Source organism: Rhinolophus ferrumequinum, chromosome 14 (genome assembly GCF_004115265.2).
Source record: "Rhinolophus ferrumequinum isolate MPI-CBG mRhiFer1 chromosome 14, mRhiFer1_v1.p, whole genome shotgun sequence".
In the NCBI taxonomy this organism is placed as follows: domain Eukaryota; kingdom Metazoa; phylum Chordata; class Mammalia; order Chiroptera; family Rhinolophidae; genus Rhinolophus; species Rhinolophus ferrumequinum.
In genome coordinates, this window is record NC_046297.1 from 47,545,037 (window position 1) to 47,560,357 (window position 15,321).

At 32.5% G+C, this 15,321-nt stretch overlaps 1 protein-coding gene across 5 annotated transcripts in view; it reads left to right on the forward strand.

Annotated features, from left to right (window-relative positions):
• Nucleotides 1-15,321, forward strand: part of OXR1 (oxidation resistance 1) — a 452,988-nt gene that overhangs the window by 411,944 nt on the left and 25,723 nt on the right. For all 5 annotated transcript variants that reach the window (XM_033126004.1, XM_033126006.1, XM_033126009.1 and 2 more), the window contains 2 exons: nt 3,251-3,419; nt 8,979-9,141. In XM_033126004.1, the coding sequence (XP_032981895.1) occupies nt 3,251-3,419; nt 8,979-9,141 (332 nt within the window). The remainder of the gene's footprint in view (nt 1-3,250; nt 3,420-8,978; nt 9,142-15,321) is intronic.

Genomic DNA, 15,321 nt, shown 5'->3' on the forward strand with positions numbered 1-15,321 from the left:
TCTGGGGACAAGTATGTAGTCTCTGGTTTCTAGTGTTGTGTTGTCTTGTCCCATGGTGAATAATAACATAAGGAGCATCTTTTCCACCATGTTTAAACATTCCTGACTCACCACAGTCTATCTTTCAACAATTTATTTCTTGAAAATGCATACAAGGTCTGTAATACCTTTGATTTCTCCATTTTCTCTTTTAGTTCTTGGTACGTTACCTCATCAAAATGTCTTCTTATCATTGCGTATATAATATCCTAATTGCAATGTATAATTGCTAAAGTTGTAATTCCATCTTTTTTTATAATTATACATAAAAATCTATTTTTTAAATTTAAAGTATCCAGACGTTCCATCGTCGTCTGAGTAAATGTTTTCCTTTAAAAAGCAGCACTGAAGATAAATTAAAACAGCCTTTTCTCTTTCAGTTTTGTTTTTTGGTACAGTTTACTTATAAAAATTAAAGTAATAGTCTTATGGTTTATTTCTAATGTATAGTGCTTCTGCTTATTAATACATTATGTTTTAAATGGTGCGTAGCTCAGGTATCTTAGCTAACATTTCTTATATTCTGTTGGAATATTGATTCTAGATTAGTCCAATTTATATCGTCTGAGCTTTTCTTTCATTTTTTTAACTTCAAAATTTTTTATGTATATAAAATAAACTTTACCATTTTGACCATTTTTAAATGTAAAATTCAGTGGAATTAATTATATTCACAGTGTTGTGCAACTAGCACCACCATCCATTTCCAGAACTCTTTCATTTTCCCAAACTGAAACTCTGTACTCATTAAACAATAACCCCCACTCTCACCTCCCCCTGGCCCCTGGCAACCACCATTTTACTTTTAGTCTGTATGAGTTTTTGTCTCTAGATACCTCATATAGGTGTAATCGTATAATATTTACCCTTTCGTGTGTGTCTTATTTCCCTTAGCATAATGCCTTCAAGTTTCATATATGTTGTAGCATGTGTCAGAATTTCCTTCCTTTTTAAAGCTTAATAATATTTCACTATAAATGCCACATTTTCTTTATCTTTTAATTCATTGATGGACATATAAATTGTTTCAACCTTTTGTCTTTTGTGAGTAATGCTGCTGTGAATATTGGAGTGCAAATATCTAAGTCCCTCCTTACAGTTTTTTTTGAATATATACCCACAGGTGGATTTGCTAGATTCTGTGGTAATCCTATATTTTTTAAGTTTTTGAGGAACTGGCCGAACTATTTTTCCCACTGTGGCTGCACCTTTTACATTTCCACCAGCAATGCACAAGGGTTTAGTCTAGTTTTTAAAACACTGAATTTTCTTTCCATCATATTATTTAGGTACTCTGAAGACCTAAGGATTATATTCAGTAGATGTTAAGGAATTAATTTACTCAAAGCAAGTGCTGTAAAAGACTGAGTAGTGCTTCTTTTGTAACTTTTTTTCTTTATTAATCAGAACTAATGAATGTTCATTAATGATCATTTGACAAAAAATGTAGGATTTTAGAAAATTTACAAAAATTACCTGGAATTCATCTCCTAGAGATGATCATTGTTAACATGTGGTAAATATTTATCTTTGATCTTTGGTATATATGTGTATATGTATGTTCATATGTATGTATATGTACGTTCATATACACATACATACAATTTTGATATTTATGTGTATCTATACATATGTATTTCTTATATAAAATCAGGATTATACTGGATATAGTGTTGTAATTTCCTTTTTTCACATAATATTTTATGTCATTAAACGTTTGCCCATGTCATTATAGTTCTTTGAAAACATGGTTTCTAATGGCCTGTAATTTAGCCAAGTTCATGTTGTTAAGACATTCAGTTGTTATTAACACTTCATATCGTTAAGATATTTTCCGTATTTGAAGTTGTAAAGAATGCTGACATGCATATCTTTATTTGATATCTTCGTGTCTGATGGTTGCCTTGTATTTAGAATCTTGGAAAAAGATAAAATAAGGGGTTCTGTTTAACCTAATAATGCGATAGACTACTTTGATCGTAGTGGGTTTATTGTGCTGCAGGGTTTGATAGGAGGAGACTCTATTATAACAAAATGCTGAAAGGAGAAGAGTTGGCAGATAGGGTTAGATTAGGTATCCCAGGATTACCATTTAGTTTTTGTTTTTGTTGTTTTAGTTTGTTTTTTTTTTAAGAGGGGTGTGGGAGTAACCAGTCAAGTTACTAATTTTAAGTAACTTAAGATTCTATAATAGGGCAGTATTCAAAAGTCAGTATTATAAAGTCAGTATTTAGTGACTTTAAAATAAAAATGTTTAATATAAAACTGGAACATAACTGTAGGAAGAATTGTAAAAGTTTACTTTTTAACCAGATGCAAATATTTGGGCTCAGATAAATTATGTACCTTCCACTTCCACAATATTATATTGAAAAAAGCCATGGCTAGTTCCCAGATCTCTTAAGTATGACTAAGTGCTTTTTCCTCCACACTATGCTGCCTTTGTAAGCTAATTAATGTCCTGATTCCTGAATTCAACCTTATTATCAGACACTTAGTGTACCTTATGTCAGTATCTCTGGTTGGAAGAGTTAACAATAATTCATGCTTAATAAACTGTCGAAACAGATAGCCCAATCTAGCATATTATTGATTCTTTCATCATACCTTTATTTGTATGTAAAAGCTTTAGAAGCTTTTTTATTAAATTTCTGTCCGTAACAACAATATTAAAGTAAACCTTCAAATAAGTCTATAGACTTAGTTGTTATTCTAGAAGGCTGATAGAGAATGTTATTTTAGAATGTTGATTGTTTTATCACACCTTTGTATATATGTAAAAGCTTCAGAACTTCCTGTTAAATGTTTGTAACAATCATATTAAAGTAAACCTTTAGAAATACTACAGACTTATTCAGTTGTTATCCTAGAAGGCAGAAAATTATACATGTATATGGAATTACTTTAGGATGGTTGTTACAAACAAAAATTTAACAAAAGAGTTTCTGAAGCTTTCACATTTTTCCCTGATACCCTTAGACATAATTTAAGCTCATAAAGTGGCTGTTAGTTCATTAGTCTTGCTATACCTGTACCTTTGATGGAAAAAAATACAAATTACTTAAGAGAATTCACCAAAGTGGGTATTAGTAAATTGAAGTTTTATTCTGTAATTATTTGTCAGAAGTTTGGAAGTAGACATTATTTAATCTAAATTATTTAAGCATGGTGTATAAGAATTGAATAAACACTATTTGCATCTCAATTCCAGGTTCTGCACTTCTGAGAGAAAAGAGAAGGCACCGATTACATAAGTTTTTATGTCTTAGAGTTGGAAAACCAATGAGGAAAACATTTGTGTCTCAAGCAAGTGCAACAATGCAGCAGTATGCACAAAGAGATAAGAAACATGAGTATTGGTTTGCTGTGCCACAAGAAAGGTAAAGAAAGAAACAATAACAAAAACTGAAAAACATTGAGATTCTCAGAATTAAAATTTTATATGTCACTTAACACCAATGACAAAGTACTTTTGAAACAAATAGTTTATGAATAAAAGCTGACATTAAATCTATTTAAAATAATTTAGCTCCTATTTTATATTCTTTAATTTACCCCATTTTTAATATTATTCCCCTTTGTAGTTTAATACAAAAATATGAATATAGACCTAGTTATAGTAGTAAGGAAACTTTCTTAAAATGTCTTAGAGCAAGAAAGCTCATCAAAATACTAACTGGTATGGCCCCTTCAAGGCAGATAATGATATATAATCCCTTTTAAAAATCTCCTCAAATACTTACTGAATGCCTGCTATATACATAGTGCTAAATATGCTTCTAAAAGGATGTGGTCTTCAAACTATTTTTTGTATCCCCTACACAATAAAATTTTCATTATAAGTTTAAGCAATTGTAAAGGATGTCTGTCATCACTGTATTGTAAATACTGGCATCTTAAGTTAAACTGTTACCCGTGTAAGAAACTATTTCTGCTATTTCTGCTCTTCTTTAACAAAATTTGCATGATTACCTTTTGTCTTGGAGCTTATATTTCCATTATACCGCCTCACAGAATCTTATTAAAAAGTACTGTATTTTTATTTCCTATTATATTTCTTTGTAAATTACATAGACTTATACATTTATGTGTCTGTGTGTGTGTGTGTGTGTGTGTGTACATACTGAAATTACATTTATTTTAAAATTGTCTGTGACTGTTGTCAAAATACTAAAGGGCCTAAGGTTTACCTTACTTGCAAGCTAACAAGTTGGTCTGTCTCCGTTTAATGCACGCTGGCAGAAAATGCAAGAGTCACAATTGTAGTAGTCAGAGTACCAGCATTTGCATGAGTTCTTTGAGCCTTACTTTCCACAGTGTGATGTGAAGAAGGCCAGGTGACAGATACATATGCCATGGGTGATGGTACAGAAGAGGAACCATAAGTTTAGGGAACCCAAACCGTTTATAATTGTATGGGAAGCATGATTACCCTTGGCTCTAGAGTTGAGAAACGTTTTACCTCCTAAGACTATGCTATGCTCTCTCCTATGCTGATATACTTGAAAAGATAAGGCTGGACAAAGGTACTCAATACCTCTACTCACTAGACATGCAGAAATCCAAGAAAACATTATCTGTAAACAACTACCTCATTCCAAATGTTAAGTAAATCCAGAAGAAAATTTAATTTTGTTGTTAAAATTATTACTAACACACAATTGATTATGACAACATAAATTATAAATTTTCATAATTATTACACATAAAAAGTAAAATATCGTAGGAAATGTCTTAATAAATGGGCCTGTCTCCCAGTTAATTTGTGTATCTGTTGATGAATATTGTTTATTGAAAGAATAAGATGGTATTCAGCCCTTCAGTTCTGCCCCCTCCTTTTTTCTTTTTCTTTTAAGTACTAGAAGCTTTGTTCACAAAACAGCCTATGAGGCTGTGAAGAGTTTTATTATTATAATGTTACTCAACTCTTTAAACAGGTTTTCTATTTATATTCCAAAAGTTAATCATCTTTCATCAAAATTATTTTTAGTGATCATCAACAAACAACTCCATTCAAAACTCCTTCAGTTTTGTGAAAATCAGTGAATTAGAAACCACCTGATGTGCAAAAGGACCCAGTCTTTAGACTCTTTCCCTGTCTCAATACTAACTTTGGGAAGCCTGGAAGTTTTTATACTTTAAGGCATGGACCATTGTAAAATTCTGGATGGGTGAGGGTATACATTTTTGTAATAAAACAGGAAAAGTGCTTTAGTGAAAGCCGAGAACAGGGACTCTGTAAGATACCTTGACCACAGATTTCAAGCAAATTGATGTAAGTGAAGAGTAACATATGAAAGTAGAAGATGAAGAAAGTGATTCCTTTACGTTTCTGTGTATTTCTTAGAAAGTCTTTATATGTTGCTCTGAAGACTACTCCTTTCAGGGATATAATGATAAAATTCTTCTCTATCCCCCTTTCGCCCAAATATACAATACAATGTGTGCATTCAACAAAATGTGATTAGACTGATTTAAAAATATGATGTGATTTTCATAATTAATGAATACTGCAAAGGCACAGGGCCAAATATTCAGATTTGTCAATAATATCAAGATGACTACCATGTAAAATTTACAGGCATACCTCAGAGATACTGCAGTTTCGGTTCCAGACCACCACAACAAAGCAAAGATCACATACAGCGAGTTACACGAATATCTTGGTTTCCCAGTGCCTGTGAAAGTTACGTTACACTATACTGTAGTCTGTTAAACGTGTAATAACATGTCTCAAAAAACAACATACATACATACCTTAATTAAAAAATATTGCTTAAAAATGCTAACAGTCTGAGCCTTCAGTGAATCATAATCTTTTTTCTGGTGGCAGGTCTTGCCTCAATGTTGAGAGCTTCTGACTGATCAGGGTGGTGGTTGTTGAAGGTTGCAGTGACTGGGGCAATTAAAATAAGGCAACAAAGAAATTTGCCACATCGATTGACAATTCCTTTCATGAATAATTTCTCTGTAGCATGCGATTCCTTTTGATAGCATTTTACCCACAGTAGAATTTCTTTCAAAACGGTAGTCACTCCTCTCAAACTCTGTCACTGATTTATCAACTCAGTTTATGTAATATTTTAAATCTGTTGTCATTTCAACAGTCTTCACAGCATCTTCACCAGGAGTAGTTTCCATCTCAAGAAACCACTGTCTTTGCTCATCCATAAGAAGCAATTCCTCATCTGTTGAAGTTTAATCATGCGGTTGTTGCAATCTAGTTACAGGTTCAGGCTGTACTTCTGGTTCTAGTTCTTGTGTTGTTTCCATGACATCTGCAGTTACTTGAAGTCTTTGAAGTCTTGAACCCCTCAAAGTGATCCAGGAGTGTTGGAATCAACTTTTTCCAAACTCCTGTTAATGTTGATATTTTGACGTCTTCCCATGAATCACAAATATTCTTAATGGCATTTAAAATGGTGAAGTCTTTCCAGAAGGTTTTCAATATACTTTGCCCAAGTCTGTCAGAGGAATCACTGTTAATGGCAGCTACAGACTTATGAAATGTATTTCTTAAATAATAAGACGAAAATCAAAATTACATCTTGATCTATAAGGCAGCAGGAGGGATATTGTGTTAACAGGCATGAAAACTGCTTAAATCTCATTGTACATCTACATCAGAGCTCTTGGCTGACCAGGTGCATTGTCAATGAAAGAAATTTTTGTGTTTATTGTTTTTGGTTTTTTGGGGGGTTTTTTTGAGTATTAGGTCCAACAATGAGTATAACATATTTAGTAAACCATAGTATAAACAGATGTACTGCCATCCAGGCTCTGTAGTTTCATTTATAGAACATAGGCAGAGTAAATTTAGAATACTTCTTAAGGGCCCTAGGATTTTCAGAATGATAAATGAGCACTGGCTTCAATTTTGTCACCAGTTGCATTAGTGCCTAAGAGATTGCCTGTCCTGTCCTTTGAATCTTTGAAGCTAAGCAGTGACTTCTCCTCTCTAGCTATGAAAGTCCTAGATGGCATCTTCTTCAAGGCTGTTTAGTGTGCAAAGAAAATCTGTTGGTTAGTGTAGCCACCTTCATTTTCTTAGTTAGATCTTCTCGATAACTTGCTGCAGCTTCTACATCAGCACTTGGTGCTTAACCTTGAATTTTGAAGTTAGAGACAGCTTCTTTCCTTAAATCTCATGAACCAACCCCTGCTAGCTTCCAGCTTTTCTTTTATAGCTTCCTTGCCTCTCTCAGCCTTCATGGAATTGAAGCGAGGTAAGGGCCTTGCTCTGGACTAAAGCAGAACACTAAAACTTTTTCTCCGTATCAGCGATATGGGTGTTTCACTTTCTTATTATTTGTGTGTTCACTGTAGTAGCACTTTTAAGTTCCTGCAAGAACTTTTCCTTTACATTCACAACTTGCTAACTATTTGGCGCAAGAGGCCTAGCTTTTGGTCTATCTTGTCTTTCGACATGCTTCCTCACTAAGCTTAATCATTTCCAGCTTTTGATTTAAAGTGAGAGACATGCAACTCTCCCTTTCACTTGAACTCTTAGAGGTCCACCATAAGGTTATTAATTGGCCTAATTTCAATATTTTTGTGCTTAGAGAGTAGGGAGGCCCATTGAGAGAAAGACAGATGAAGGAATGGCTGGTTGGTGGAACAGTCAGAACATACACAATATTTATAGATAAAATTTGCTATCTTACATGGGTATGGTCCATGACACCCCAAAACAATTACAATAGTAACATCAAAGATCACTGGTCACAGATCACCATAACAAATACAATAATGGAAAATTTTGAAATATTGCAACAATTACCAAAATGTGACAAAGAGACATGAAGTGAGCAAATGTTGGGAAAGTGGCATCAGTAGACTTGCTCGATGCAGGGCTGCGACATACCTACAGTTTGTAAAAAATGAAATATCTGTGAAACGTAATAAAGCGCAATAAAATGAGGTGTGCCTTATATCTTTAGTTACAGCTAACATAAAGATTTCGTTTTTTTCATTACTGTTGGCTTTATTTTAATTTTTACATGGAATTTTCCATTTTGATATTGTCCTAGCACTTTCGTTAATGTTAATTAAAAATTAGTTTTATTAGGATTTTGAACTTCATTGTATACATGTAATTTATGAAAGTTGTTGTTTTGGTAGGGATGAATTATCTGAAAGATAAAACTTAACACTGTTTTAATGTTAACTGCCACATAATAAATGACACTTTAAAAAATAATTAAATTGGAAACATAATTTTAAAACCATTGTTATTGATTGGCATATGGGAGGTTGAAAAATTTATAATAAATTTTCAATTTTCATGCTAATTAAAGCCAACAAAATATAGATACTTGAAATGTGTGTTTGACCCTCAAATATGTTTATCAGGGATTCAGTTATCTTTTATAACAACAGGCTTTCCAATAGTAAACAAAATTGAAAAGGGAAATGAGATTTAAAAGATTAGATAATCTACCCCTGAACCAATAATAAACTGTGTGTTCCTGGTATTAATATCATTTATAGTTAAACACAAAGCATTAAATTTCTATTAACTTAGAAAAATTCTGCATACTAGTCATGTTTCAAAATAGGGAATTAGTAAATTGTTTGCTTATATTTGGGATAATTAGCTTATGTAAATGATGTCAAAATTGTGGGTTCAGTTTCGCTTTCCATTACTAGTTGCTTTAAAGAGAAAAAACATTACCATGGACAGCATCTGAGCTAGTCAAAAACATGCCAAGGAAAATCTTAATATACTCAGAACAACTTGATAGAACACAGCCAAAAAATTTTTAAGTTAATGTTTTCCTTGTAGTGGGCTTTGTTATCTTTTTAAATAAAGCATAGTATATTTTGTGTATATTTTAAGTCCTCAAGTTTTGTCAAGATATTTAACCAACATAATTTTGGAATTCTATCTAATAGCACAGAACACTAGATCTATTATTAATAGTCACTTGTTCTAACAGGACAGACCACTTGTATGCCTTCTTCATTCAGTGGAGTCCAGAAATATATGCAGAAGATACTGGTGAATATACCAGAGAACCTGGATTTATAGTTGTAAAAAAGATAGAAGAATCTGAAACAAACGAGGATTCTACTAATGAAGCAGCAGCCAGAGAATGGGAGGTAAGGAAAAAAACTGAAGATTTCATTCATCTTTTTCCTTTGTGTGAATTTTTATAGCTTCGTGGTAATACGGGAAAGTACAAGTGATCTTTGTACAAAAGAATAATTTTTTAAAGGCTTCCTGTCCATGTGTTTCATTGAATGAATCTGATTAGTATCTTTGGATTACTACTACTTCTCATTTTTCTTTTGCTTTAAAATACTAGAGATGCAACGTATCAGCAATCAGATGACTTACTGAGTGCATTTTAGAATCATGTTAATTACTGTTATACTAAATTTCATAACTTTTTTTTTTTAGATCTGATTCATTTTAGTATTGTCTCCTGCATGGAGCTGGTACAGCAGTCATTTAACACATTTATGCAAATTAGCACTCTTTTCTGAGTCCATACGCAAGCATCATCTTGACATGAATGTAATAATAACACTAGGGAAAGAAACTGATGCTAATTTTACGAAATAGTAAAAATGTTATGTGTTCAAGTTTAATGAACTTATCTACATGGCCAAATTAACACAAATCAACTTTTTGTAACCCCTTCTAGGGATACATCTTTTAATGATGCACAGCATGTTTTACATGCTTTGTCTTATGGGATTGATAGGGTGACACTTATTGGTTTTTCTGTTGTGATTGCCTGGATTAATCTCTTCTTGACACATTAGAAAATACAGAGCAGATACTAAAATGTGATAATAAATGGGTCAAATTTTGTTATCCATTTGTTAATGTTTGTGGTTGTTTATGTGATACAAATTTATTGTGCATGCACTTAACATGTATAATGATTGAAGATATACATGGCATGTCTTGTGTAAAACGTGAACCTGATTTTGAATGTGTTAATTAAGTCCATTCTATGTACTATATATAAAATCAGTTTCTATGGTTCCTTTAGTATAATGGAGGGAAAGAGGTAATACATATACTGAGCATTTATTTTGGGTTCTTTTAATACTTAAACCAACATTATTAATCTTCACACCAACTTTATTCACAAATAGCCCCAAACTGGAAACAACATGAATGCCTGTCAGGAGAATGTATAAATAAATATTGGAATATTTATAAAATTCCAAATCATATAGCAAAGAAAAGATCTGGTGCAGACCAACAACATAGATGAGCCTCACAGATAATATGTTTAGTAAAAGAAGCCAAGCCATATACAAAGAGTATACTGTATAAGTCCATTTACATAAACTCAGAAGGGCAAAACTAGTCAAAAGTCCATCAGATTATGTTTCTGGGGGTTATTGGGTGGCAAGGAGCAGGAGGGAACTTTATAAAGTCCTAGAGATGTTCTATATTTTATTCTGGATGATGGTTACTTGGGTGTTGCCATATGGAGAATCATCCTTTTGTATTAAAATTAGCTTTAGGAGGCTTGTAAAATAGCCCAGGTGATCCAAGAAGTGTATCTGTATGCGGCAGCAACAGTTGAAGGTGGCGTAGAACGGGATGAAATAAACTTTTCAAAAAAGGTATTAGTAACTAATTAAGACTGGATTTAGTAACAACCAGGTAATGGTGAAGTTTTTCACTTGGGTGCAAGGTCGATGGCAATATTTTCAATCAAGTAAGGGAGTTGGGAATTTTCTCTCCACTGGATTTGAAGCACTTAACTTTGGAAATAATAGACCATAATATCTTGAGTTTGTTAATTTTGAATTCTTCTGCTTTGGGGATTTTAGTAACCATACTTTGCCACTGAAAAGGAACTATTTATTACAGAAACTTTTCCTCTGGTTTCTGCCAATATCCAATAACAGGAAGACAGTAGAGCATGTGTAGTGAGGATAACGTTTTATGTGGGACTTTACAGTGTTGTGGAAAATGTTACTTACTTTTTTATTTTTTGATGGGGATTGCTTTATGGATTTTCGCTGGAAAGGGAAGTGCTCTAATGTCATTTCAACAGTGTCAGGAAGCTCCTGAGGTAAAGGTGGGGAAAGATACCTGTTGATACCTACCGTTTCCTGATGATAGTGCTTTGATTTGATAAATATACAGAAATAGATATTAATAGTATAATGAATTTGCATATACCAATCACTCAGCTTTATCAACTTAATTTCATCTGTAATCCCTCCTTTTCCCAAAAAAGTTGTTCACATTTCTTCAAATACCATAAAAATGTTTAAAAAATATATAATATGAATGTATTTTAGTTTGTTATTTGAATCAAGATCCAACTAAAATCCAAATGTTTCAATTAGTTAAAATGTCTCTTAAGTCTCTGTAAATGTAGGTTCTTTCTCCATTTGTTTGCTATTCTTGTTTTCCTTGTAATTTTAATTTTTAAGAAATCAGATTTTTCCTGTAGAATGTCCCACAGTTTGGATTTTGCTGATGGCATCCCCACAGTTTTATTAGCATATTCTTCCACCTTGAATTTCCTATAAATTGATAATGAACATATAGAGTACCCCATTTAACCATATACTGTCATGTTTATTATACAGATAATTTCTCTAATCTTGTTTCTTATTTGGCTAAAATCTTCATAGTTGTAAATCTTAGTAGTTAATCTGCAATTCAGAGCGTGTACTCTTTTTAGCACACCAAGTTGGCAACCTTGGCAGAACCTTGAATCTGGGGGAACTTCCAAAAATCTTATTGCCCAAGGTCACCACAAACCAGTTAAATCAGAATCATGGCGTGTGGGACCTAGTTATCAATATTCTTTAAAGCTCCTCAGATGATTACATTGTATAGTACAGATGGAAAACCACTATCGTATAACACATGCCACCACTTAAGGTGTAGTGTTAAACTTACACAATATTAAGACTGGAAGTTTCTTTCAGATGGTGTTGATCATAATATAGTTTAATTTTCAGGTCTGTGTCATGCAAGTTATATTGTATAAAATATTTTTCAAAATACTACTCTTTTTTGATGTTGCATCTGCACACCAAAAGCATAAATTTGGTTCGCTATGGAGAAAGGTTTCTTTAATCATTTGAGCCTTGATTTCTAAAAATGTTTTTCTTATCAGTAGTAGCCATGCTGATGCAATTACTCCAGGCATAGCTTCCTTACATACCAAAAGACTCCTATCACATGTCTTGATTTCCCTCTCCTAATATTGCCTTTGAGTATACATACCAGGCTATAATTAATTGATCTGCACTTCTTTAATTTGTCCATCAACTACTCTTTAAAGTCTGGTGGACTTGACAAGTACCCAAATTCTAGTGGTGTAGACAAAAGCAGTGGCTACCACAATAAGCCTGAAGTATCTTTGAAGCCTGTTTTAAGATTCATGTGAATTTTACATTCTTAATTTACCTGATGTAACATAAAAAGAATTTTTAAAGTTCCTTACCATTAAAAAATGATGCTACAGTAATATAGGTCATTTGTATCCTGTCACCAGATGTCATGGCACTTACTGCACCCTCAGGCTATATCATCCTGAATCCCAAGTACCAATTTCAAGAGGCTCTCTAGTAGAATCCTCTGAAAGTTTTAGGTTTCAAAGTACCACGTGTTGGGTATGCCCAGTCATACTGCTTGATGACACAGGCCTTAAAAGTGGATCGTTTTAAGCTAAAATTGCTTGTTATCCCTCTGCCTTTGGGTTGAATTTCACTTCTTTTGCGATATGAGCTGGCAGAAAAACTTTTCCATTCTTTTCATCTCTAAAGTTAATATTATACCACTTACAGTTCAGTATCTTTCATACTCCGTACCTACTAATTAAAACATTCAGTTTTCCTAGGATGATAGAAACAAGTAGGAAATTGACTTTATTAACTATAATTGATTTATTTTGAAGTTTACCTCCCAGGCTTATCTTATTGATTAAATTTAAAAATATGAGTTTACTAAGATTATATGCCAATAGATTATACAACATATTAGCGTGTTTCATTTACTAAAGTAATGATTGGTATTAGAAGAAAATTGTTTTGGTTTACCCCACTTCTCCCTCTTGCCAAAGTATTGATAAAAATACGTTCCATTTGATTTTTGGTTTCTGAGATGACTTGTTGATTTGGAGGTGCTTGACATTACTCACATTTTTTCAGACAATCGAAACTTAGTTCATTCATGTAAGTGTAAGTGTAAATATGTTGACTACTTGTTACATAAATCTGTGCAAAGGTTTTGTAATTACTCATGATATTTTAGAATCTGCTTTCTAGTTTAGGTAGTTTTTAAATATCATTTATAGAATCTTCATATTTTTATATTAATTTTTAGTATTCTCCATTTAAATTATATGAATATAAAATATTGAACCTAAACTTGGCATATTAGACCATAGAATTTCTCATATTATGTCGTTATTGGATTTGGGTTTTTACTAGTATGTGATGATTGCCATGTGGAGTCAGTTCTTTTTTCTTAATTGGCATTAATTAAGTCGAGTGATTGACATGGTTGTTTACTAGGTTACCCAGAGAAGACTGTTGCCAACAGTTTGGAATTGCTGCAACTTCTAAGAAGCACCAGTATCAGGAAGTTTGAATTGTATGGCTAACATTTTATTTCTTAAGCTGCCAGACAAAGGGCATTCTGGTGTTCATTTTATTAAACACATGGGTTTGGTTTTTTTAATTAAACACAAGTAATGCCAAAATTAAAATTGTTTTTTTTAATTAAACGCAAGTTATGCCAAAATTAAAATTGAGTCAACATATAAAACAAAACAAAACATTCCTTATCTCTTCTCAGCCTAGCCAGCAGAATCCATACAGAATTGATTTTGTTTGCCGTGAAAGGAGTGTCTGTGTCTAAGGCACTAAGTACAGTGAGGTCACATTTCTCCTAAAGGCAATTGAAGAATATATATAATTTTGCATTGATTAGATCACATAGTGTTGTAAATCATAACTCCAGAAGAAACTGAATAAATGGGAAAAATGTAGAGATCAAAAGCATTAAAAACAATTAGAATTTATGAGTTAATTCAGATGGTCTTGTATAATATTTTTGTATTGAGTATTTTTAGAATCACTTTATTGAGGTATGCTTGACATACAGAAAGCTGTATATATTTAATATATATAACTTGATGAGATTGGAGTCAAGTAAAAAGCATCGCAACAGTCTATGCCATAAACATAGACATCAACTCAAAATCTTTTTTCCCACTCTCTTTATTGTTGTTATTTTGTAATAAGAACACTTAACATAAGATCTATCCTCTTAGCAAATCTTCAGCTATACAATACAGTGTCATTACAGGCACTGTGTTGTAGAGTAGATCTCTAGTTCTAGACTATTCATGTATTTTCTGTTGTTAGCATTTGGCACCCAGGAATTATGCCTAATGTGGTCTGTTTTGACTATTAATAATGTTAAATGAGGATGTTATCTGTCTCAGGAAAGTTTTGAACCAATCCTTTGCTTTCCCTCTTAATAGTCTTCCTCAGTTACTAGCCAAAAGTTATGGGCTATAAAATTTCCATTAAAAATCCAAAATGTTATTTAATATGGATTGTGAGAAGAGACAAGATGGGTAAATGACAGGCTAGTTTATGATTTGAAATATTAAAATTCTAAAATATTACTTTAAATACTGAGTGTGGTAGAAAATGTATTATTGCTTCTAGTAGACCTCTCCCGACTGAGGAAATCATAAAAGATAATTTAATAATTTCAGCCCCAATAAAGAAAGGAGAGAAAAAAGATTATGTTGAATATCTGAATTATAGGAGCAGATTATTTTCAGTCTTAAAGCTAGGTGTTTTTAAAAGTGCTTCATTTTGAAGTCTGTCATTTTGCACTAACGATAAATTGACATCTGCTTCAAGCTCTGGAATGTCTGGATAAATGTAAATGTCCTAACATTATGTTTTCTAAACACCATGAAAAAAGAAAAGACAAGAAAGAGATTTACTGAGCTCATTTTATGTCTGCTAGATACTATGTTTATTAATTAGGAAGCATTTCGCTTCATGAAACAGAAAAACACTCAAAAAATAGCTTAAACCAGTTTTTTAATTGAGTTACAATTGCATATAGCATAGTTCCAGGTGTACAATAAAATGATTCGATATTTGTATATAGTACAAAATGATCACTGCAATAAGTTTAGTTAGCATTCATCACCATACACAGTTAAGGAAAAAAATTTTTTCTTATAATAAGGACTTTTAAGATCTACTCTCTTAGCAAATTTTCAAATATGCACTACAGAATTGCTAACTATAGTTACCACA